Consider the following 26,093-nt stretch of genomic DNA (forward strand, 5'->3'; position numbering starts at 1 on the left):
TAGAGTCGCATAAATTATACCGTCACCTGAGAAGATTCGTTGGTCAGATAGTTTTTAACCTTGCGGTGACCATGTGACGTGAGAAATGCGAATGCGAGGTGTAACAGATGCAGAAGGAGCTTACACGCTCGGTGACAGCTATCGCTATCGATCATCCGATCGGATTCGGCGAACTTGAAGGCACATTGAAGAAATTCTTAGAATTTCGGTGTTCCGCACATCCGACCCAATCTTGCATCTCGATGACGGCTCGAGGGAAGAGAACTATGAAGGTGGGAACTTAACCTAAGAAATCCAGCACCTAATTGTTCTGGAGGACAATGTACAACAAAGTGACAAAAATGGCACGTGAAAGCTGCTCCTTTTTTGCAGTATCATCATGCCGGGTTTCTTTACAACCAGTATATAAGTACTGTCCGGTTCCTGGTGGGTTTTATTGGGAAATGACGCAGGTGGCTCAAGCTCTTGGGAAGTGATTTGCACGTGTCGAAATCTTTCTCACACATCCCTGCCTTTTCATGTGGCATTACATACCGGGAAACAATAAAACCTTCAACCTCTCGCTCGATTTCAGGTAGCATTCCGAATGGTCCTAGAGGAGCACCGTACTGTACTGCTGCTCGCTTCCAAACATTTCAACGCAACCAACGCGTTTTCGGAGGTATCGAGGTTACGCTTTGGTTTGCTACTGCCTGTACGGTGAGGTTTGCCGGGGTCGAAGCAATTATGCGCATTCGTAATGTGTCCACAATCCACACCAGGAATCTACCAAACGAGCAGACCTTACTCTCCGGAACTTCTTCCAACAGGGACGTGTACGTGTGCAGAGAGAATTTGGCGCAGTGCATCCGGTGATCCACAGCAAATGTACCACATCCAGACACCCCACCAACCCGTCCAGAGCCAAACTCCCAGTCCTGGGGAGAGGGAGCTACGTCACGTTGGTACGTTTCTCTCTGGTTCCGAATAATTTTAATTAAAAATTCAAATTTATCACACCTCTCGTGTGATCCCCAACGGGGGTTGCGCTGTGCTTCGGGGTTTCCGCTTCTCGGAAGGAACTCTCGCGATCGAGTCCAAAGCTAATTCCAGCCTGTTGCCCACAGCGGAAACGAGCTTACCGAGAGGGCACATTTCGGTACGGCACAGAACGGCGAGGGAAGACCAACACCGAAATGGTATAGCAGTTCTTGGATGGAATTCCAATTGCCAGAATATGGAGAATCTTCTTCGGGCCCGGGAAACCGGTTAACGTGAGCGGCGGTAGTAGACGGTGCCCGCCGGGTACGGTTGTCTATAAATCTTTCCCCTGGGGCACGGGCGAGAACTTGTTGATGGCGGCCGTTCCTGGGAAACGAAGGCTTGCTTTCCGCGAAGCAGGGCAACGACTACCAACAACACACATATCCGGGGGGTTAGAGAGAGTGACAAGATTAAATAGTTTATTTCCGTGATCCAGTGTCATCTTCCTCATCGTAATGCGACGGGGGGTGGAGAGTGATTTTTGAAGGAAAAAAAAAAACAACAACTCACAGGGACACAAATTCCCGTGGCCAGTGAAGCCACCGGGCGTATATTTTGTGCAACAATTTGACCGAGAAGATCTAAAGACCTACAGGAACACACCAAAAGCAGCGCTCAACCATTTGCCTGCCTGCTCATTCCACTTGCTTTGCTTTTTCCGCCTGTTTGCTCGAAGGGTACATTGCTGGTAGGGAATGGGAAGGCCCACAAAAAAGCGGATCACTGACACATCTACATACTTTGTGTGGTGTGCCACGAGACGGCGGCATCGTTCAAAGGCGGTTCACGCTTATCTTAATTTTTTGATGAACTTATTCCTCGCCCTTTCCTGCACGCACAGAACCACACGTCCCAAACCATCAAAGGGGTTGGGGGGGGGGGGGGGGAGAGAGCTGCTTGAGCCATTTAAATTGCCTCACGCCTTCCCCGGGCTGATGATGGTTGCTGCCGAGAGCTTTCAGTGTCGGGAGTGCTTGAAGTTCTGGGTCTCGTATCGCGCCAAGCGAAACACGAGCGAGAGCAGAAACTACCGATGCCAGAAAGGATTCAACTCGGCCAGCGATTTGAAATGCTGTAAATGAAGAACGCTCACCTCGTGCTAAAAGACGCTTCAATCTACGCAAACAAAAAAAAACGAACCAAGAAGTGGAACGGATCGGGTCTTTTTGCGTTAGGTGTCCGAAGTAACGCGCGATCTCTCTCCAATGGGCAGCCACCACCAGCTCCATCATGAACCATCAACAAATTGGCCCCGAGAGCCACTGACACCGGAACTGATTAAAAATACCGCACAACCCATCTCGAAGTGGTCCGGAGCCTTCATCCTTCCGCTCGGCAGCAGCAGCCGCATCATCGCGTACAACGAATGCTCGCCCGCCTGCCTGCCTGGCGAGGCGTTGTGCGGTGCATAACAAATTGGTAATGGGATTGCTTTTCGGTTTGGTTGGTTCCTACCATTTTTCGCCGACGCCGCTTCGAGAGGGCGCAGTTTTTCAATTGTGTGGTTTTGAGAGTTCGTTCCTCAATTTTCAACAATTCCTCACTACGCACCTACAAACACAAATGCAACATTTAACATCCATTTCCCGTGCAATCGGTTCCGGTGTCAGGATGGATTATTTCGTAAATGGATCCGCCCGCGCAGAGCAGCGCACGGGCAAAACGATCATTATTCTGGAACGCGATAATGTGAGGCACAATGAAACAGCTTCTTTTCACGTTTGCCTCGCTGCCTGAATCTTCGACCAACGATCGCACCTCGAGAGTCGCTCAAAACTACATTTTATTTTGAGGTCAAGCAGGGGTCAGCAGATGACCAGCCAATCGATCCACACTTTTACATCCTGAGATAGGTGCTCAGGCAAGTATGGAACATGGAAAGTCCCAGCCCGAGAAAATGGACCCTGTCCGGGTCTTGCAATCAATTCCTCTTTGTCGCGTTCGAGAGCTAACTGCTCTGTATGATTTTTTTAACCCAAAGGATCTTACTTCACTCGGCTTTGGCTCCGACCCTGTTCACAAAATCGCAATGCTTTCTCGCTCTATCTTAGTAACAAGTAAGCCTACCAAAACGAGAAAGGATGATGAATTTCTCAACGAGAGACAGTTACGTAATGAGAATGACACCGAACGGCACTCGTTCGATGCGGTATTTTAACCCGCAACCTGGTGGTAAGTAAGATCTTCGACAATAATCGTCCCAATGCGTGAAGCATAGCATTTTACAGCTGTTTTCATTAATAGCTATTTTAATAGCTCTCATTAATCACGCCATAAAGATGCTGCCAGTCGAGGGATGCGTAGAGCTTCACGCAGATGATAGCGATAGCGCGACAGTGATGCCCCCCCCGGGGGGACCCCGCTGCCCAACACACTGGTTACTAAAGCTTTGCAATACGAAAGACATAAATAAATTAAGTTTGATGCAAACGCAAAGGAAGACATGCTAATACTACAGCCCTCTTCCCGATTTAAGATGCTACTGGGTTGGACATCCTGATCTTATCAGTGGTCGGCTGAAGCCTGTCCCACTCCTAATACCTCATGGAGATGTCTTGGTGGAAACAAATTTGGTAAGATTGGGTGGAAAGGCGTATCATTCAGCGAGTTGCCCGTTAAAGAGGCATTCTGCTTGGAGATGCGTGTGATCGACAGCCTAACAGTGTGTGTCTACATATGCGTGAGAAATACGTTTACTGAACGTCACCAATTTCCATGAGATGGTACCATGTGGTCGAAAGGGACTTCTGATAAGCTCCATAAAATATATCACTTTAGAGAGGTAACAACGGTACGCGTTCGATGGTAGTGTCCGAACCGGAAAGTTGACACCGTCGGCAAAAGGGTTTCAGATTACGCCTGTAGCTTACAAACGATCGCTAACCATAGATTGAGACTAGAGATGAGAATACTCTTTTCAAAGAGTTGGATCAGAGTGAAAAAGTGGTTATAAGGATTTGAATCTTTAACTCACTCTTTAGAGACCTGAGTAAATTGGGGGTCTTTAATTGGATCTTCTATTGGGAAACTGGTAGCCCCTCACCCTTCTGGAACTTAACGCATATTTCAAAAGCAGAAGTACATCTAGAAATATTACATAAATACTTACTGCCGATAGGCAAAGTTGAAAAACAAGAAAAAACAAACCACACCTGACTACTACATTTTAAGACGCACTGTGGAGAACTGAAGGTGCCCGCATAAACGAGGATATGATCAAACGTCAAAGAGCAAAGAGGGAAAAAGATAAAACATAATTGGCGACATTTCACCAAGCAAGCTCTGTGAGGTGCGAAAATATTCATTTCCAATTTTGTGTTTCAAGAAAGCAGAACTCTGCCCGTCTCAAAGGTAAGAGCGTGCGACCGATCAATACGACCGCAAATCTGGTTGATGTTTCCCTCTGGATCAAATAGATAATGCGCGACGAAACGGAACCCCGGACGGCTATTCCGAAAGCAACCCAGCATCAGCAGTCATCCAGCACAACGGTCGGTAGTGATCCGTCCCAGAACAATGATTCGCAAGAGCTTCAGCTAGAAAACAAGGGATTGAAACGCAAAATCGAGGAACTGGAGTTGGCACTGAGCGTCAAATGTTTCGATACCGCGCACGTTAAGGCACTGGTGGAGCCATTCAGTGGCAACGGTACGCTTACCGTGCATCGGTGGTTCGAGAAGCTGGAGAACGCTTTTCAGCTGCTTAAGCTGAACAAAGAGCAGCAACTGGTTGCTGCCTGTGATTTGCTGATCGAAACTGCGGCTGTTTTTCGTAGAACCATCCCGTTGACAGGGTACGACGATTTCAAGGCGAAAATGATTCAAGAATTTGCCGATCAAGGGTTTAGCGATGAAACCATTTTCGAGAAGCTTCGGGCACATAAGCTGGGAGTCAACAGCTTGCTGAGATACGTGACGGAGATGGTTGATCTGGCGCAATCTTACAACATTTCGGAAGTAGATTTGGTTGACATTATTATTGACGGTTTCGAGGATGATTCCCCCACCATCGTTATGCTGTACGGAGTGAAAACGATTGCTGAGTTAAAGAGCCTTTTGCCCAGATACGAAAAACGACTCGATAAGATGCAGGCAAACGAAACAAAAAAGAAACAGAAACAGTCACTAAACCAACATCGTTTCTAAAAGATACACGATTTTATTGTGACAATAAATGGTGATGGCAGATAATGGCCAAAATATAAATGCTGTGTTAGCGTTGTGTTATCCTCTTTCTGCAACGGACCAAAATCTCAAACATTCTAGTTTTCTGGAATGCTTGCAGGTAACTTGCGCATGCTTGCGGTGTACAGCAAATGATCGATCTAGTGATGGGAAAAGGAATCCGTATGGAGATTGGGTATTCAATGTCTAGCCCGCTCAATCCATAACTGTTTTCGAAACCGAGAGACTATAAAGTTATAACTGTTGGGCTGCTAGTCCATCTATGTAGTCTGTGAAAAACGTAACCTTTTGTATCATGTCAGTCGATACGAAGAAAAAATCAGTGAAGGACGAAATGGAAATCCTCTAATGTTACTGTTACATTCACATTGACCACGTCACAGAACATGGGGTCTAGCATCAACTGCGTGAAACCATCGTTCAAAGGGACTCCAACTGGTTCACAGAGCCCTTGCAAACCAAGAAGTCCGCGGCGAGCAAAGGGGTACTTAGGACAATTAATTGCAGATTATTCCAAGGCTTAACGGAGGACCTCCCTTCCTTACAGGCCTACTGAAGGCCTTGAAACGGTGCTGATCACATTGTATTTAGTGGTATATTTTTCAAAACCAATAATCAACATTCCGCCATAATCCATAACAGGAAGCACAACATTCTTGTACAAGTTGTTTGTTTTACACCTTCTAGGCCACAGCATCGGATTTCTTTTGCTGGGGAACCGGGAACTGAGAACGTTCTTGCACACATGGAAGTGTTCCGTTTGTTCGTTACTTATTTTCTGCAATGATGCAGGATAGCTTCCGTTCCGGGGTTTTGCATTAACGACAATGGGCGACGATCGTAAGGGGGCGCGCACACACGCAAGTCCAATGACGGCAAAATGGATGCATAAATCTCCCATTCTGTTCTGCGCGCGCATACGTTTTCCTCGCTGGCGGGATGTGTGGGGAAGCATAACCGAGGCTGCAACATCCTCCATTGCACTATGCTCGCTATCAGCCTCGGTGCCAAGTGGCAAACGCTGCAAATAATCTAAATAAGGCATAAGGGTAAATGCAGAAGAATTATCCATGAAGAAGGAAACAGAGCGTTCCGGCTCTGGTCCCCGACGAGCGTTGGTGGAATTTCTTCCTTTGCGCCAAGTTTTCCTGGTCCATGCACTCGCACCGCTGCTGATGCTGCAAAAACGAAAGAACGTGCGCGCGCTGTATTCCATCCAGCCGTGTCGAGGTGGTGGAGATACGCCTTTAACCGTCGGGATCGTTGGCGTGAAGTTTTGTGAAACCCAACAACTCCCTGCGTCGGTCAGCATAACAATGCGGCATAATTTTTCCATTCTCCCCTCCTTCTACCAACTTCCCGGGTTGGCAAGGTTAGGAGGTTTGCGGGCCACGATGCTGACTGGCCACGATTCGAACTGAGTTCCGCTTAGACTACCGTTTTGGAGCGTATGAATCGAATGCCAGCCTGCGTATGCCAACCGCAGCCTCACACGAAATGGCACAGCAAAACGGATGCAACAAAAGTGTGTGTCCACTCTCCTTTCCACACGGAGGCTAGATTTTTATCAATCGCCGCCCGGTTGGCGTCCGGTTGACGCGCTTCAGCCGGACGATTGGCTTGAATTGTTTGTTGGTTTTTATATTGAATGTGTACTGCAAGCAATAACGCTACGATGCAGCACAAAAGGGTATTCAATTCTATACACAGAATTTCCCAAAAATGCAACCTTTGCTGGAGCTAATATTGTCTTAAGAAGTAATTACAGAAGCGAAGCGTCAGAGAGTCCTCGGTCGATAGCTAATCATTAAGATGGTGCCTAGATCCTCTAGATTTATCTACTTACATATAGAACGCTACAATCGCTTTGTGGTTTTGGTCGAGAGCTGAAGTTCTCGAAGCTAATATAATCCGCATGCCCTGGTGAAGCCAACTCTTGATGCCAATATGGACTAACCGGTCCTCCTCCGTTCCTGTGGACATCCTACACAGACTTAACGTACAAAGTGTCCTTCTCAGCACATGACCAGATCGTAGGTCAGCTTGGGTTCGCTGCAAAATATTGACCTCCAGCGGAAAGGATTTTCGCACTTTTCAGGAACGAGTCAATATCTCGGAGAAGTATGTGTGTACCGAGACAGTAAATATTCTCCGAGTGGACAAGCTTCCTACGGCTGTAGATCCCCGACACTTACAGTGTTGGCGGTGCTGAATTTTGGCCTAAGATAACTAACGCATTGCACGGCTTGTAGGATGGAAAGTCCTGTATGTGCTTTAAGCTCGAAGGTAGCAATAGTAATTAGTCGAGTTTTGCCTAGTTAATAGCATGGAACACAATAGCCAGCCAGTACACAAGGATCAAACCAATGAAGCTAATAAGCTTCTAGAAGATGGTTTCGTATGGCTCAGCTTTAGCGATCGGATGAAGAAACGAAAGGCAAGCCCATTTTCCCGGGCGCAGAATCCTCCACGATCTGGGAAAAAAATCCATTTTGCTGTGTGTGGGAGAAAGACTTCATTTTCTTAAAATAAATTTTCAATACTTGAATTACAATAATATTTGATCAATTCAAGTCGCTTTTCCGTCTTATTGCTGGAAAGGCTTCCTTATCTTTAACGTTGAGATCTTCGCCTCGTAATCGTACATCGTAAAATCGTTATTTGCCGAAAAGGTTAAAATGAAAACGATGGCGATGAACAATAGAAAACAAACGTTTGGTCCAACAGTCGACGACGACTTATAGGACTAAAAACGTATCTAGGTAGACTCCTTGGTATGTGATGCTCCGTTTCTGACTCAAGACTTATTGCAAGAGGCGATGTTCAGTTAAAGTTGAGTTTGAGTTTGAACACCATCCAGAAGTTTAGAGGTTTTGCTGGTCCTTATCTTCGGATGTGGATAGCCAACAGCTTACGGATGCGCTCGAAAGACTACAGCACCGAGCAAGTGACGAACCGGCCGACACAACACTGCACAAGGACACTAAGCGAGGTGTGCGTTGCTTCCTGCTAGGCACTACTGCTCCAGCACACACCTTGCGCCACATCTTTTAGCTGTCGATTCGTTGCCTGTGCAATCTGCGTCTCCGGTGCAAACGAATGCTACAATATGACCAACATAATGACGAGAACGAAGATCATCTTCCGCTTGCGTGTACGTGAGCCAACCCGACTACGTGCCGCTGTTGCGCGTAGCAAATCGACCACCAATTATGTGCCGTGGGCTCTCCTTCGGACCACTGCTAGCCGAGTGCCATTTCTCGGTTCGGGCAGGCGCGATCTGATTATTTTGTAATTTATCCTGAGCAATGCACCGTCCCGAGCGCGGAGACGGTTGCGTGTCCACGAAACAGTGCTAAGAGGCCCTCGCAACGCCACTCTCTCGCATATCGGTTCCCTTTGGCGCTGGCCGGCGGGACAAGTACGGGCGCCTTTACACGGATCCCTTTCGGTCCAGTCTGTTTGAAAATTCATTCAATTGATCTGTTTGAAAATAAATTACACTCGGTGCAAAAGATGAACGTTGTGAGAGAAACATTGTTATATTATCTCTTTTTCTGTACAAAATGGCGCTACACCGAAATACTTACCATAATGAGATGGGTAGTAAAAAGGGCACATTTTTCAAAGATAGATCGTTCCTGTTTGAACGGCCGGATCAGCGCACAGTGCAGATGAACTTTGAAGAAGGTTCGTAACGTATAAAAATACATTAAATCGGTCCCGGTGCGACGTCGGGCCATCATCATGGGGTTTTGCTTTCGGCACATCATCTATTTCTTCTGGACACCAGTGTGTCCGTCCGTCCCCTACCCGAATTATACCATTTGCCGAAAATTTATGTACCTTTGGCGGTCCGCTGTGCCTAACGTAACACCCGTTCAAATCTTACAATCGCCCGCCCAACGACGCTATGGCGACAGCGATACGGGGCCGGAGATTTGGGCTGAATGGTATTTTAAAACGGATCATAAAATAATTTACCTTTGATTGCAGCTTCGGCAGGAAACTGGCGCTTCACGGTTGTCCTCTTTCGATAGTTTTGTAGGATGGTGGATGGAACAGGAACCACAGCACAAGTGTGGTCCATGTTTTGGCCAGAGATCGATAAAGCTTTATTTTATAAGGGTGAGTCATCACTATCAAGCGCACACTAAAATTCGTGTCGTTAGTAGATGGCGCATACGACACACCACCGGGAATCGGCACAGGTGATATTGGCGCGAATTATGAGGGCGACTCGATGGTAGAGGAGACAACGGTGCCGGTCTTCATACGGCAGGACCGGGGTTCAAATATCATCCGGACCGTTCCCCCGTAGTGGTGAGGACTTGAATATTCAACTACGTGGTATCATTAAGTCTAGTAAACCAGATATGACAGGCAAGAGCTCGTCATGTCGAAAAAGAAGAAGAAAAGAAAAAGAAGCCTTACGAATTCCGCTTTTGGTGTCCTGGAGATGGGAAAGCAAACCGATCTCTAACCCAAGTCACTATTTCACTTTCTTGGACCGAAATGACCGTGTCTGACCGACTGATGACCTATTATCGAGGGGGTTCTTCAACCCAAGTAACTGTGGTTTGGTTGGCGTCAGTATCTCGCATAGGCTGTGTGTTGTGACTTTTTCTGCTTCCCTTCCTAAATTTCGGCCAAGCTTTTCAGGATTATTTTAATGATAATTACTAATGTCTTCTCTTCAACCTGGCGCTAGAAAAGGCCATGTATGTGTTATCTCACATACGTTGATCTAGATTCTCACATACGCTTATGGCCTTGATTTTCTAGCTCTCTCATCTAGCGTAAGTTAATCAAAGCAGTGAAGATGCGGACCAAAAGCTCAAGTTCATGTGTCCTAATTCGTGTTACACACAGTTACGTTACAGTGAAACTTCAAAAAGCTTACAATAAATTTTGGAAGGCATTTCAGGTAAGCAATGGCCCCAAAACCAGTTAACTGATCCAGTAATAAACGTTCTTCGTGTCTCCCGATGCTGCACAATTTATGGTATCATTCGGCCCGGAATTGGTTCGTTAAGGCAGGTTCGTCGTGCGGGATTCATTGCTGCGGCAATGCATCGATCGGGACTGTAATGGTCGCCGGACATTGGAGACTTATTGCTTTGCTGATCAGACCGTAAAGATTGGGTGGACTGAGCAGTTTTTGGCCGGTGTACGCTGCACGTAAACATCGCGATGCCCTCTGTGTGTCCGCTCGGTTTGACGTTTCAATGGTTGCCCGATTTCGTTATTCGATTTCGGTGCTCTTGCATTGGAACCTCTTGGAGCCTGTTCACTGGTAGAGTACCGCCTGGCCCGGACCGTTGAGGGGTGCCATTATCTTTGTCCGAGCAGGAATACGAAACGCACAAAGGAACAAACTGTTTTTTCCTCCAGCGCGGGCATCCGACACCGATCCTATCGCAGGATTCGTGTTAATACGCAGGTAAATACGCGCGACTGTCTACAGAACCGTTTGTTCGGTTCGATCTGATGTGTGCATGATGGCTTTTTCTTACACGAGACAAAAAATAGTTATTTCTCGCCTCAAAACTCTTATCGAGATTTTCCACGCTCGCGAGAAAAGCAAATTGAGGGAAAAGCAATCGTTCCCGCTTTGGTCCTGGCAACACCCGCACACTGTTGGTTCATAAATTAAGGCCATATTTCCAACGAATTCGAGGAATGGGTGTCCAGCGGTGCACAATTGGATAACGCGCGGTGGATTTTTCGCGTGTAGCTTATCCGCCATTCTTTCGCTCCCATAGAACACTTTAAACCGCAAGCGCATTTCGAATATACCACGCGCACTGTGAGAGCCTGTGAGGACCGCCAAAGATCGGAACGTTGGATGGTTAAATGAGTTTACGTTCGAAGAACTAACTCCACTGCACACAAGCAATCGGTATGGAATTGATACTTTCGTTAGCCGTTGCAATGCCTGAAGTGGTGGGAATCTGCTTTCGAGAAATCGGTGTCCATTTCACATCGGGAGCAAACCGAATCGGATCCATCCTGCCTGGGGTCCCTGAGGAAAATAAAATGTGCAAGATGACAGACAGCAGATATGAACGCTGGCCCCGCCGGTCTTGGCGTCAGTGTCTCGCCGTATCCCCATTCGCAAACCAGCACCGAAAAGGAACCCGTTGTTGAATCGGGCGACGCAGAGGACTCTCCTGCCACCGAACTGGCCCTGTGAGCACGTGAGCAGCAATGTTTGGTTTTGGACGAAAATCTGGACGACAACAACAACAGTTTGCGCACCAACCATGTTTGTGTGGATCAATGAAATAAAACAGCCCCAGCCAACAGCGCTAGCGTACGTGAGGAATGCGCGCATCGGCTTCCTGCTTACAAGCGGATGTTTCTGTGCGATATACATATAGGAGGCCACAGCGAGAGAGCGTAAACCGAAATGCGCGTATCATAAATCATACCGTTATCGATCGTCTCGCGGAACCGGAATGAGGCTCGCGATGTGGCCAATGCTGGCTGGTTGCTTGCCGTTTCGTTCGAGCCAAAAGTCGAAAAGGTCGCCAGTGTTTTACGGCGATCGGTTGTAGATGATGATGATGTTCAGGGGAGGATTGCTTGCCCCCCCTTTCTCCCCGCAAATAGATCCTAGATCGAACTTGAACCTCTGCCGGTTGGTACCGAAAATTAGCCCCCAAAAGCAGCTTCGAACCGGACCGAAGTTATTGAGGCGTAAAACTTTATTTACGATCACTCTTTAACCAACACTATCATTTTACGAGCTTTGGTGAGATTGTTAGGAGCATTCGGGAGAAGAGGCTCTTCAGGTGTAGCGATCGATTTCATTCAAGATTCGCACAGTGAAAGATGAGTCACGGCAGATCACGGCGAATGATTGTGGGAGTTTCTTCGGGCAGATTCTTTGTGTGTGAATGTTGACGCTTCTGAGAAGTCATTGCAAACATTTCGAGCAAATTGCGCGAGAGCCTTTGATAGTACTTTTGAGGACTTGTAGCAGATTTTTGTACGCTTTTTTTGAGGTTAGCGTATTAAACTTTTGAAACTGTTCCAAGGATTGAGGATAGATTTTACTGCTGGAATGCTGTACTTAAACATTGGAAGTGAAGATCCTACCCTACGACAAATTCCAACGATTTCTTTCTCTCTTGATGTACCCATAGTTTGGGCTGTCCGTCGATTTGATGTCAGTCCTCCTGCTAGAATGGCGCAGCTATCACTACACCCTCGGATCACCGCTATACATCATATGACGCAATAGCTGCCGTTCCAAATGTTCCAAGTTCTATTGGGGAGGTAGTCTAGATATCGCAGATGTATTGGAGCTTTGTACTTGTACTTTGTCCAGAGTACCAAGGGTGGAGAAAACAAACAAAAAAAAAACGGGTCGGAAAATAAAGTTTCTTTTGATGTCTAGATTTTACGCCTTATCGATCGGATACAATAATCAAAAACACGGAGGAAACCCCGGTCCGCACGCCAGAACGCCCAGCTGCATCACCAGAGCACACGACCGGCGTTTTTATGTTTTGGTTTTTCCTATGATGTGTGTGCGTGTGTTTACCGCTCAGTACTCCATAATCTCCATGATCTCCGAATTCTTCCCGATCTGTCGGTTATAGTTGCGTCGGTGATGCTAGCCGTCTAGCAAAAACCCCCAAATCTCAGTATCCCAAAGACCAAAGAGCACATGTACACACACACACACACACACACGCACCCGGAGGTACGCTTCTGGTATGCTCTCTCTCTGCCTCATACGCCGCCAGTTGCCAGATTTTGGAAACGTTTAAGCCGCCGAGGCGGACATACAAGTACCGGCGGACGGGGGGAGCGCTGACGGTGACGGTTGATATGTTGTTTGGATACTGGGCAGAGGCGTCAAACTGACGCGCCTTTTTTTGCTTATGTTCTTCCCGAACCCCACCACCGTCCCCGTCTTTCCCCGCTCCGAACCGATTCCTTCCCCACCTGTCTTCAAGACGAAAGTTTGCGTGTGTTTTGACCCATCTTCTACTGCACCACTGCGGTCCTTGGTAAACGGGGACATGGCTTGCGAAGAATATCGGTGAGCGACCAAAAAAAAACAAACCCACGGCAAGAACCTACACAGCAGCACACATGCGGTACGAAAGGTAGCGCGCCGCTGCCAAGCCTGCGGGAGAGTTGTAGGATGAGCGTTTAAAACGGACGAGCTGAAGATACTGGGGCGAATGGCCAAGAAGACGCAAACGGCGACCGAAATAAATTGAGTATCCTCACCCTCATCCCCCAGTTCCAGTTCGCGCAAAAGAAGAAGAAGAAGCCGAGGTTCCTTGAAATGTTGCGGACCTGGTAACGATCCTTTTACTGGTGGTTGGCCAAGTGTCGGTAGCGGAGCGGACCACCAACCCACCCAAGCTGCGCCGCTGGTTCCCAGATCCGAAGGCCTTTGTCCTCCCACTGGTGGCTGTCTGCTCCCACTGACAGCTCTTCCTGTACTGGCACGAGAGGGCGACACACGGCAAACGAGAAGGTATCCATATCCGCCTTCTAGGCGTCACAGATTCGCGCGTCGTCCAGTCCACCGGCCCTCCCCGGAGGAGGAGGAGGAGGAGGAGGAGGAGGAGGAGGAGGAGGAGGAGGAGGAGGAGGAGGAGGAGGAGGACGCTGGAGAATTGAGTTCGGCAAGATATCCCGTACGAGCCCGTTCCAAGCCTCCACCGGTCTCCCATTTTGACGAATGACCATCATTTCTGGGTTGCGCCGTTGGCGTGCTGGCCGAGAGATAATAATCGTTTCATGGAGCAGTGGAGTAACGCTCTTGCTCTTTGCTGTTTTCGAGCATTCGGAAGAATCTTTTCTGGTGCTCTTTGCCAACGAATCCTTACCTCCGTGCAGGAACACAGCCAACAGCAGCAGCAAGGCGTTTCACATTTAAGAATTATTGCCTCACGGCCAACGTTCCACAGGCTGGCTGGCTGCGCGCGAAGCCTACAAATCACATTAGAACCAATCATCTGGCGTTGGTCTGACATCTCGCCCGTTTGGCCCCACCGTTGGAGATGGTTCAACAGCCCCGGTGTGTCCGTCCATCCAGCATAAGACCAGTCTCGCTGACTGACTGACGTTGAGCCTCCATTCAAATGCCCGTGGGGCACCCACCGGTCCAACCACAGCTAGTGGGGTGAAACCAGCAATTAATATTAACATAAGTGATATTTAGCCGTACCCCTACTTGACTACCGTTTTCGTGGCAGGATAATCACGCTTTTTTGCTGTTGTTGTTTTGGAGTATGTGTTTGGAGCATGTAACGGCTATCAGCAAGTGGGAAGCAGCAAAGCAAAAAAAAAACGAAGGTGCACCATCGTTTCCTGTTACGTTTCGTCGATCAGAAATCGTTCGAATGACACTTCGATACGGTTGGCACAAAATGGCCTAATTATGGAAATGAGATGTGTTGTGCCGTATCATAAATGCGTTACGCGTTACTTGTTCTCTGTTCGAAATAAAAGCAGTATGCAAGGGCTAGAGGCGTACTGGGGGGTGATTAAATGAGTGAAAAACAAATTGCTTGCCACGTACAATTAGTTGCCGGTAATCACCACGCACGGTGGTGTACATGGATGAAATAATTAAAAATCGACCGAACCATAAACTTTGGCCCCTGGTGGTATGCAGCTTTTCGTAGTATAGTGAGGTCACGAGTTACGTGTGGATTCTCGGAATCGATCTCGAGAACTACGCGAAATTGTCTCCAGGGATAAAAATAATCGAACGAATTCGAATCGATCTCTTTAAGTATAGTTATATACTGATTTTTTTCTTTTCGAGCTCATAAGTCGCGTGACTCGGAATCTAATCGTAGCACCAAAATCTCCCATAAACGACACAGAGGAAAGCAAACAAAGAGCCAATTCGAGAGCGAAGATAAAAGATTAATTCTTAATTGAAATGTATCGCAAAATAAGTACTAATCGATATAAATTACACCTAAACGCTGAACGAGCACCATAACCGATCAAGGGGACACTTTAAGCCTTTCCCTTAGCAAACGATAACCGAAGACCGCAAACCGATATTACGTTAAGGGTTCCAAATTATAGGCCTGAAAATGGGTCGTAAAACATACAAATCGGACCTCGGACACTCATTTTGTCGTGCGAAGTCATTTTCAAAATATTAAAATAACATTGTGCCCACCTGAATCCGGGCGCAATGAAGCAGTAAAAAAATTTGACGAAACAGCTATTACCAGCTAGAATTTACAGGGTTTTCGCTTCATTCTTCTTCGTTCAGCTTCGTTCCGGCCGCGATCGTATCGATCGATCGATTTCGTGCCGCAATCGTATAAAATAAATAAGAAAAATAAAACCGAGATCGATCGTCCAATCAACTCGATCGATAAATCTTTCGCAATTAAGCGCTCATTTTCACACCATCGCCTCAGCTCATGGGACCGTAGGTGGCGTCGCCCAGCGTATACGGCGACGCAAAGAATTTGCCTGCCCTGCTCATCTTGCTCATATTTATGGCTTCGGGCCAATCGATGTTTTGATCAGCATATAAATATATGATATGAATAGGGGAGAAGGCAGGCATCCTTCTGACCGACCGAGCGTGATCTCAGATACGACGATCGGATCGAAGATTTGCTTCGCATAATCTGATTATTAATCCACCCGGTGTGTGTACGATTTTCCCCCAATAGAGGAGTTACGTTACTGTTGGCGTTGCTTTTTTTTATAGCATCCCACGATCGTTCCCATAAAGGAGACACTATTATTCCTCCCGGGGGGATGCACAATGCGCGACGATGTTCGCAGATCGTTATGGCCACGCTGCGAAAGCACATATCCGTCGCCGATCGAGGGGTTGCGTGATTTACGGGCATAATGCGTTGTTGCAAGGTGGACGAAAACGACGCTTTCTTGTGCTTCGATCTAGCGCGTTATCGGTGATCTTGTCATCGATCGAGCATCGAGAACATCTGTGCCGTGTGGTACGGCTTCGTTCGGCCAAACAAAGTAACAACACCGTATCCGACAAACGGTTCTCGAAACCCCCATACCGCTAGTCGAATTATTCGCCCACATTAGCATACGCGACAGCTCTGTCTGGCCGGCCCATCATGGGCAAACCGTCATACACGTCAAACACGGGCGCGCGCGATCGGCAAATGACCAAAACAAAAGCAACCAATCTCCGCCCGTGCGTGTGTGTGTGTGTGCTTCGATTTGGGCAATGCCGGTCGGAATAAATTACCCATAAATCACTGCTCACTATTTGGCTAATTGAAGGCTATTACTGGGGAAAATTAATGGCAAACGATCGTCACACCGGTGGAGGAGCGCCCTGAGCGTGGACAACCACGCGGGGCGGCAGTTGATTGCCCGAGACACCGAGCGTCCAAGAGAGCCCGTCATATCTAATCTAAACGTTTGTGCGATAAATTAACTGGACTGGACGGCGCACAATCCTTGACGTCGCCCGAAATGTGCGCGTCCGAGACACGGATGGATGTTTTGAATGAATTTTCAACCAAAATTCCAACCGTCACGGAATATACGAAGGTGGGTTCGTAAGACACTGGTCCTGAAGTCTACCACTTATCTTTATTCGCTTCCACGCGCTTGATTACATCGGGACGGATGCTTCGTGTTGCGTCCAGCGAGCGAGTACAGTCCAACGGGAGCTTCAGGAACTTTTCAAGCCGGCTCTTGCCGTGCTGCATAGTGCTCACTAACTGGAGATAAGAACTCTAACCAGAAACACAGCTCCACCACCGATCGATGAACCGAGTGTTTGTTGATGCAAATCAATTTTCCGGTTTTCACCCCGGACGGGACGGATCAGGTGAAAGGTTCCGCACGCAGACTATCGCAGTGTCCGATCAAGGTACAGGCAGGAAGGAAGGATATGTCCCAAGTCACACGAAATCGGCATCATCAAAGCGGGCGGTCAAAGTGGAGTAATAAAAGAAATATTGTCGCACGGGAGGTCTCTTTCAATGGGTGTTGGTTTAATTGGATTTCAGCTTTTCTTTGTCGGTCTCTCGGGCCGTCGTTCGCACGCCCGTAGCACCTTGCTTTTTTCTTTTTTTTTTTGGTGGGAAGATTTTGGATGTAAATTTTCGGCGGCGGTTCTCGTCTCTCGTCTAATGACCGATCAGTTCTCAAATTATGCTAATGGGATATCCTCGTGGAGAATGTCTTGTTTCTTTTCTTTTTTTTCTTTTGAGAGCTTTGTCCGAATGAATGAGTTTTCTTTACATTCTTGTCTGGTGGAATGTTAGGGAAGATAAGAGCATGATTACTGAGGTGATATCCCTGCATTTGTACGGGAAGTTCTGGTGGGCCTAATAAGACGCCAATAAAACATGGAATTGAATATAATTAGTTTACTCGCATAATACCTAAAGATCCTCTGAAAGGCATCGCCAGGAAGTGACATTTACATCTTCACCCATTTTAGTGTGGTATAAAATATTTATAGCACGCAGCGCCACTCACGCCCGGGGGTGAATTTATATCGTACAGTTGAAAACTATCCACTTTATCCACACTCTTGGCAGCTGTCAGATTTACGAACTCCAACATTACAGCTTCACCTATTTGCTGTTTCTGTTTGTTGTCCGCCACCACACCATAATAATCAAAGTCTAGCCGAGACAAAAGATTATGATAATTTCATACCCCCCTAAAAACCCATAGGTCATCCGTGTCACCGAAGCATTAACAGACGCCTGGCGGAATAGCGCTTCACTCCTCCACAAACAAAAAAAAACACACACACTGCGGGACCTTTTGTTTTGGCTGTTGGCGCCTGCCAAATGTCGTTAAACGATCGCGGGAAGAGGAGCAACAACAACAAAAAGAGAGGCTGATTAGAAACACTAACAAATTTTGACCGGTAAGATGCGGAATGATGATTCGTGCAGATCGTCAGGACACTCGCGAGGCAAGGGAAGCGTGCTTTCCCCGTGTAATAAAATTTAAGGGGAGAGAAAATCAGCCGTAACGCCATTAAAATCGCAGCGGACGCCAGCGGAAAAAGCTGGCCAGCGATTCAGCACAAGCGCGCCTCTCTATGGCGGATATAATCGTTCGATAATCAAAACGGCCCGTTTGACCGAACCACAGGATTAGCAGCGTGCGATAGACGAAGCTCAAGGTTTTCGGTCGAATTGTTGGAGCTCAACGGACTGAAGCCCGGGATGCAAATAAATAAAGATCAATCCACGGCCTCCACACCGAGCCTCTGTGGAACCGCTTTTCGAACACCCTGAAACGAAACTTGGATGGCGCGAAGGTATCACCCCCTGTCGTGCGTAAATAAAGATTACCATTTGTTTACCCCTTTATGGATCACGCGATCCGTAGGTTTTGAGCGGACGAAGAGGCGATCCGGAACGAAGCGTCGCAGTAGGCTAACCATTTTTAACCTAAATATCTCGCGGGTGGATCCGGAACAAAAAAAAAGGTCCCAAAAAAGGAACGGATCGAAATATAAAGCAAACGCCATTTTATCGGACGATCCGATACCCAACCGGCGAAAAGTGTGCCAAAGCACTAAACTATACTATTCTATACTGTGGTTCCCAAAACACACGATCTGCTGCGGGAAAATCTTCCAACGATTGGATCGTTCGATATGTGTTGCCCAGGATTGTTGAAGCTTCCCGTTCTTCTCCAGTACCTGTATCACGTTATTGCCCGGAAATGGGCAATATTTTCCAGACGAGGTGATATTTATTATGACTATGATGGAGCTATGTAACGATATCCCGTCCCAGGCAGGATCAGCGATCGACGGATTAAGATAAGCAACGAGATCATCCCGCGGATTGGCAGGCCCGGGACCACCAAGGGTGCCGTGAAAGGATGTAAAAGTTTCACCCGCTATTCGCGGCCTTCGAACGCTCTGTAAACAACGGTTAATTCGTTCTTTTTTTGTTTGCTCAAACAAACGAAACCAAAGCAATGCGCAACATTTGTGCATAAAATTAGCATAATCTGTTGTGGCGTCTGCCTGCGGGCGACGCGTGCATAGAGGGCGAGCGCTGCAAACTCATTTGTATTCTTACCCATTTTTATGAAGCGACTTATCAACCCCCGGTGCTGTAAACGTGTCCGCTGTTTGATCAAATCCACAAAATGTTCGTTAATCATTGAATGGCTATGAAAGGCACACCAATGTGTCAATTGTCATGCATGCTTCGGCATGTTGGATTGTTTCCCATCCGGGAATGAGGGGAGATAAGTGGCGAGAAGATCGGCATCTTAAATTTTCACCTTCTCGTGAAAAAAGGGGGTAACAACACCACCGGGTAGGTGGATGGTTTCGGAAAATATACTACCATCTTAGATACGCTTAATTATGATGTCAAATAAACACCGTAACGTACCATCCACCCATCCACAGTAGCCGCAGTCCAGCGTCCATCTTAAACAAACACAATGAGCCCCATTGAAGCTTCAATGGCCAGGGTTTACCACCCAAGACGCAATAGCTTGGGTCGGATAGGGCCGAAGTGTACGACAAATGATGGCGATGGTCGTTCCATCCACTGTGCTAGTGTGCTGTTTGTGAATTAAACAAACAAACCAATCGTGCTGCTGGTGCTGCTGTTTGTATAGCTCTTCTCCGGCCTAACGCAGCCCGGGTGAGAGCCACGCAAAGAGTGTGTGACAATCCAAACACCCACAATCCCGCTGTGTCAAGAGGATGACATACATTTATCGCCCAGCACCGTATTTATATTATCGTTCGACATAAGAGTCGGTGGAGTTGCATGGAATCTATGCCGATAGGGAAGTCCTTGAAATGTGTAGCACAAGCGTTAGGGAAACCAAGAACCAAAATAAGCTACAAGAGGAGGGAAGGAACTACGATAGAACTTAGTGCAAGTATACAGCTTGGTCTTGGTTTGATGCTAAAAATTACCGCAACTTGTACGGTCAGCATCAATTAACATAGAACTCAAGCGAGCATTATGAAGAATCGCTGTCGGAGAATACTGCTACAGGCTACAAGACAGACAAACAGACAGGTCGGCATACACTTTGGACCTCAAAGCCCAAAAATAGAGATATAAATGAAATTCCAATATCCAATCCAATCCATATTCCAATTGAAAGCCTTAAGGATATCAGAGGATTGAAAGCCTCTGATACTCTTAAGCTCCCCTTGATACAGAAAGGAGCTCCAATCAATAAATTTTGCTAGGTGACTGCCGCAAACAATATAAGGTTTGAAAAACTATGCTCGCAATGGAATAATTGTATTCCAAAGCCAAATAGAGAGCTCTCAGCTATTAGCAGAGAATTATATGCCAGGTTGTCAGTAAGATGACCAGCTTAAAGATAGGCTGGTCGAGATATTAAAAACCCATCAAGACCTTTACACTGTAGGATCAATGGGGTTAGACTGGTAAGATACTTATTCTTCTGACGTGACTCTACAACCTCTTGGCCTGCCATATTTCTGGCTTTTCGTGACTTGATTTTGCCCGTAACTGGATAGTAAAATTCTGCGTACGGGGAGGTGATCCGGATTACTAGAAAGCAGATTTAGACTATCATTGTTAATCAGGGAAATCTATTTAATTTAAATTATCTTGCATGCTATCAAAATAAATTTCTCCAGAGCATACATATGCACACACACACACCCACGTAACGGACATCAACATTAATATTAATCAAATTTGAAATCAATCCCCAATAATAATAAAAAAACAGCAAAAAATGCCGTAACCAAAGAAGGGTAGTTTGCATCGGTGCGAAAATACACAACACACTGTCCCAAATAACAAAAACCCACTCAACCTCAAACTCCATCAACGAATCGGTTCGGTTTCAGGGCTTCAAAAGTGACGCACAAATCCCTTCAAGTGCAACTCCGAACGGGAAGGATGCACCCGAGCGTGACCGCAAAACCCCTGTCCCCAACCAGCCATCCACCCACCAAACGGGGCGGCCTTTTTTAATGTGCAAACGGCGAGGGCGAACCTAGGGAAGGGGGGTTGCAAAAATAGTGCTAAGTGACAAATGGAAAACCGCGACCCAGCACCCCCTCCAGGAATTGGACATGACGCTGTACGGCTGTCAAGTGGAGTGGAAAAGTGACTGCAACGCGCGGTGTACGCATGGCGAACGAAATTCAATATGCTTGAAGTACGTGGATGCACGTTGGATGACGAGTTCCTTTACGCAACAGGATCTCGACGGCTTGCGAGCGTTCGAGGTTGGTGTTTGGTCTGCGGCCCTTAATGGGTTTTGATGCGGGACTCGAACGTACCACACCGCCCTGCTGTTACACATTTTATTTATAACTTAACCTCTCACCCACGCCCTTTTCCAGCAGTCGCGGTATTGCGAATCCTTTACGGGAAGCCAGCGATGCCCTTAGTACATGTGTGTAACGATAAATAATTTTTAATGCACACTCGATCGACGCTTGCTGCAACCCTAGCGGCCCTACGGTCGGTCAATTTTACTTTTTACGATTATTAAAAGGATTCATTACATTTTAGTGGGTAATTTCGTCCCGAATCGAGACACGCATATCATCAATTATCGCGATAACGATACCGTCCGGTTGGCGCAAAAAAAGGCCCCAAGTAAACGAGGCGTTGATCAAAATGACACGCGACCTCTGTACAAGAACTGATGGCATTTGACTCTGTGCCACCACGGTGTGTTGTTAATCGGTCCCAGAAAACGATCCAGAGGGATCCTGAGGCTGACAAGAGAACGACCTGATAAGAGCCGTACAGCATCACCGCTTCTAGGTGTTTCTGGTGAACTTCAACGAATGCTCTCCGGTCAACGATTGTTCCTCAGTGCAACACTTTTCGTGTTAAATTTTTCACCAGCAACCGGTGCAATATTTCTCTGGTACCAATCGGATCCCCGGGAACCATAATTATCGGCCATATTTTAAGTCCCTGCCCCAATAAGTGATGCAATTTATGGTTCGGGCGTACACCGTGATTGAAGCGATAGTGGCCGCTTCATGATCGCCGGAACGAAAAAGCGAGGGTAATTATACGCACCCGGTCGACCATTAACGGTGGCCGCGCACGTTTCTATACGTACAATTAGCGATTATATTTTATTCGGCACTCGAAGGTCCAAAATCGTACTCAATTTATCGCTACTTGATCTATTGTGATCTTCTTTATGGGGGCTTAATAAATTGGGGTTTTCCGAGATTCGAGAGGTGTCGATGAGGTACGGATGAAGCTGCTTGGTCGATAGACCCCGCCATGTTGCTTTTTGCGCGTAGCAGAGGTGTAAAAGCTAGAACCAAAACACACTCCACCTAGAGCATACATATGATGGAGGAGGATGGATCGAGGGTATGATCGACAGCATCGTACAGCGAAGCTTCCTATAACGAACGCAAACGGTACGATATTGGGTTGCGATTAGATCGACAACATTGTTGACGCAACGCGCATTTACGTTCCGCGTACTCCGCACACGAACGGTTACCGAGAGGTGTTCCCGCTTGAAGTACATCGGTTCAGCTTCGGGAATCTCGACCACAATCCGCATGTCGATCCTTTTGAACGATCCAGCCCACTTCCCGTTGGGAGAAATCTCACCGAAAACACATACACGCAGCATCTCCCCCAAGAGTGCGAGAGCGCCACCCCAGATCCGCGTTTTTCGGCAGACCTTGGCGTCAGGGAGACGCGGCGCCTTGTTGACGCCTTTCAGAAGTTCACCTTCGGCCGGGCCCGCGAATATGTTTCGGGAACCCTTAACGTTGTTTTTTTGTTCCTACGGTTCACCGTGTACGGCGACGCTTCTTCGTGGGGGCAAGAAGAGCAAAAACAAGAAAACCGAACCAGAAACCAGTTCCCTTTTTCGGGTGGTTCCCATTCCGTGTGCATCACGTCCCACAAGCAGAAGAGGTCGGTTTGGTTCGGTGTCCCGGGACCACTTGCTGGCTTGCGTTGCGCTGCTGGTGGTGTTGGAGCTGTACTCCCGCGTGTTAGCTCACATTTAGTCGTTTTTAATACATCATAAACATAAAGAAAATATGTATAATCATCGCCCGTGGTGGCACAGCAGTACTGTACCGCGTCGCGTCATGATCGTGCACTGAACGCTCGCTGGGTCACTGAAGATTCGCGGCAGGGTAGCAACGGTAGCACTACTATTACACAGCGCCGTATGCTCTGTACCAGTGGCGGTGCAGGCAATGAGGTCCAGGAAAGCATAAACGATTTGAGTCCCATTACTTAACACTTCCTTCTCGTTACACTTATGCCCTTATGAATGCGTCCATCAATGTTGGGCGATGTGGGAGAAAAACCATATTTCCGTTGCCGTTGCGTTCTGCGGGATATTCTTGCCCCACGATAGGGGGGCGGGATCATGCACAGCCCGTGTGCATGTCGTGTCAGAATTGCTACGATGAGCTGTCCGATGAGGAGTATTTATAATTGGGGCATGCATGTGACATTTAAGGGCCTAGATCAGGAGCGTTTGCGGTGGTGTACGGAGATGTCAGGAAGGAGCGGGATTCAAATCACGATTAATTTAACACGTCCAAGAACTCTAATCAGAGTTCGGTACATGAACACATCGCATCACATCCAATGAGCAAATGTCAAATGTATCATGATAACCGGAAGACTCCAACAACATCGGAGTTTTAAGTCTATTGACCTCGACGTCCCATTTGCTATTTCGGAAATAGAAGCAACTGACAGCAATTCTGCAGCAGAAACAACACCAACCGGGGGGAGACAGAGGATGGATTGAGCGTAACAAATCCTTTTAGCACTTGTTGTCGTTGTCACAACCGCAGGGTGCAAAAGCTACAAAGTTGAAGCAAAGTCCACGAACCGGACCAATTGACGTACCAACCCACTGCTTCCAATTCTGTGCGCAAACAGGCAAGTGGTGAATCCTTACGCGGTAAGCCTACCAAAGCCAACGCTATTGTCGCCCACTCAACCTACGCAACGCCGTGTTTTTCATCGATTTTTCCCATCCCGGATCAGAGTGTGTGACAAGTGTGGCGATTTGATTTCAAAGTGAAAACGAAGCTATGTTTGACTAAAGAAAACATAAACCACGCAAATGTTTTGTGGTGATTAAGGGGTCTCCGAAAGCTTGACCGTTTTATGACTCCCCCGTAAAATGTATACACTCTCGGGAGAGCGTTATGCAAAATCTTCCCCAAAATGGACACTCATGTCCGAATGGCGCAAATGGCGTCAACGATACCATCCGGATGGTGTTGCCTTATGGTAACCGATTAGCATAGCAAATGGCCCCCAAGACGACGGCCTCGATCGGTCCTTGGTGGTCAATGGTGATCGTTTTACACATTCCAGCCTGCGAGGAGAAATTTGTGCGAGAGATCCTTTGGTCGACGCGACGGATCGGTTCAATGAATACAAATCGACAAATTTACGATAACTGCACATTGATGAGGGTCATTTCTCTGCAGAAATCGAACGGTGGGGAAATTTATTGCGCTCAGGATCGCAGGTCGCGATACCGCGTTCAGTTCGCTTTTTCGGATGGATGAAATCTGAAACCTACGAAATCTGTCCGCCTGTGGACCAGTGAATCTCATCTTAACGCTCATCTGCCGTGTCCGTGTGGGTACTGCTCAATGCTTTTCAAGCCGTCAACACCCACGTTTACGCGGCGAGGCTTCGAATGTGTCGAAATAGAGCTTTCGGTTCGATGGACGCGCTAGCAGAAATCTGGTGGGACGACGACTGTCTTTAACGGCTCTATCGCTACGGAATGACTTCTTCTCGAACGAACTCTTGCGAGGCTATTTTGTGGGTGAAGCTCTTAATGTTTAACAGAAAATGGAACCTGATACATATGGTGCGATGGAACTCTTTTTTCCGAGACGTTGGCGAAGTTTGAATTGTGTGCCAGTTTAGCACAAATTGCGTTTCGGCGTAGTTTGATTGAGGACATTGCGAATTGAGGACGCACGCACCAACCACTTAGTCGAACAGCACCATTTGTACAGCACCGTCCACTATTTCCATGTTCCCAATGTGAAGCAGTTACCTGTGAAGTATAGAAAAAAAGAGAACAGAACACTCATTAGTATCGCCTATTACGGGACATTATGACAGGAGAAGGCACAACTTTTATGAAGCTTTTACGATCAGCGGCCTCCGGTGACATTTGACAGACATCGTTGGCGTGCGCGATCACACTTCCGCCCGGGTGAAGATAGACGGCGGCTCGACAGATAGATCGCTTTTAAGAGCGTGAGGAGCACAAAAATCCTCCTCCGTTTAGTGATGGTGGCGACAGCATCCAACTATTAAGTACTGGGCGCTGCTTTCAAGTACCACGCGCGCTGCTCGTTTGCGCGTTAATGAGAAACCCACGCAAAATATGTATGGGCACGCAATAGTACCGCACACAATGTCTCTAGGCTCTACGGCATGCGATGCGTTTCTCGGGTTGCATGGCGTAGGCGCATCATCGCGTGTGTCACCGTTACTGCCGCGAGATGCCGCACGGTTGTAGCAAGGGTGATGAAAAATCTGAACGAATGGGATGCTGTCCGGATGATGTAGGCTTCGAATTAGTTACCGGTGCGCGGCTCTTCTTTTCCAACCCTAATTGTTCAAGTTTCCTCCCCCTCGGACAACTTCCTCACCGGTACCGGGACCCGGAGTTAATCAATAGCTTATGCACATCGAATCGAACACACCCGGGGGCGACAGGAAGATAAGCGATCTGCAATTAAATCTATCGAAACCAGTATGCCCGATACGTTGGAATCTCTCGTGCCGCCAGGACCAGCTCACGAAGAAAGCGCAACGCGCTTGTAATCACTTTTCACGGTAGATGACTTACTTAGCGAAACCGCTCCGTACCGCAGGAGAGATTTATTCGCTCGAGCGGCCCACG

General features: G+C 47.4%; 2 protein-coding genes across 2 annotated transcripts in view; one reads left to right on the forward strand and one right to left on the reverse strand.

Moving 5' to 3' along the window:
- The window catches only part of LOC118510850 (bone morphogenetic protein receptor type-1B), a 122,672-nt gene that overhangs the window by 59,428 nt on the left and 37,151 nt on the right, over positions 1–26,093 (reverse strand). The window lies entirely within an intron of this gene.
- Positions 4,222–5,228, forward strand: LOC118510854. Its single transcript, XM_036053188.1, has 2 exons — positions 4,222–4,374; positions 4,440–5,228. The coding sequence occupies exon 2, from the start codon at positions 4,443–4,445 to the stop codon at positions 5,166–5,168; it is 726 nt and encodes a 241-aa protein (XP_035909081.1). The 5' UTR covers positions 4,222–4,374; positions 4,440–4,442; the 3' UTR covers positions 5,169–5,228.

Source organism: Anopheles stephensi, chromosome 3 (genome assembly GCF_013141755.1).
Source record: "Anopheles stephensi strain Indian chromosome 3, UCI_ANSTEP_V1.0, whole genome shotgun sequence".
In the NCBI taxonomy this organism is placed as follows: domain Eukaryota; kingdom Metazoa; phylum Arthropoda; class Insecta; order Diptera; family Culicidae; genus Anopheles; species Anopheles stephensi.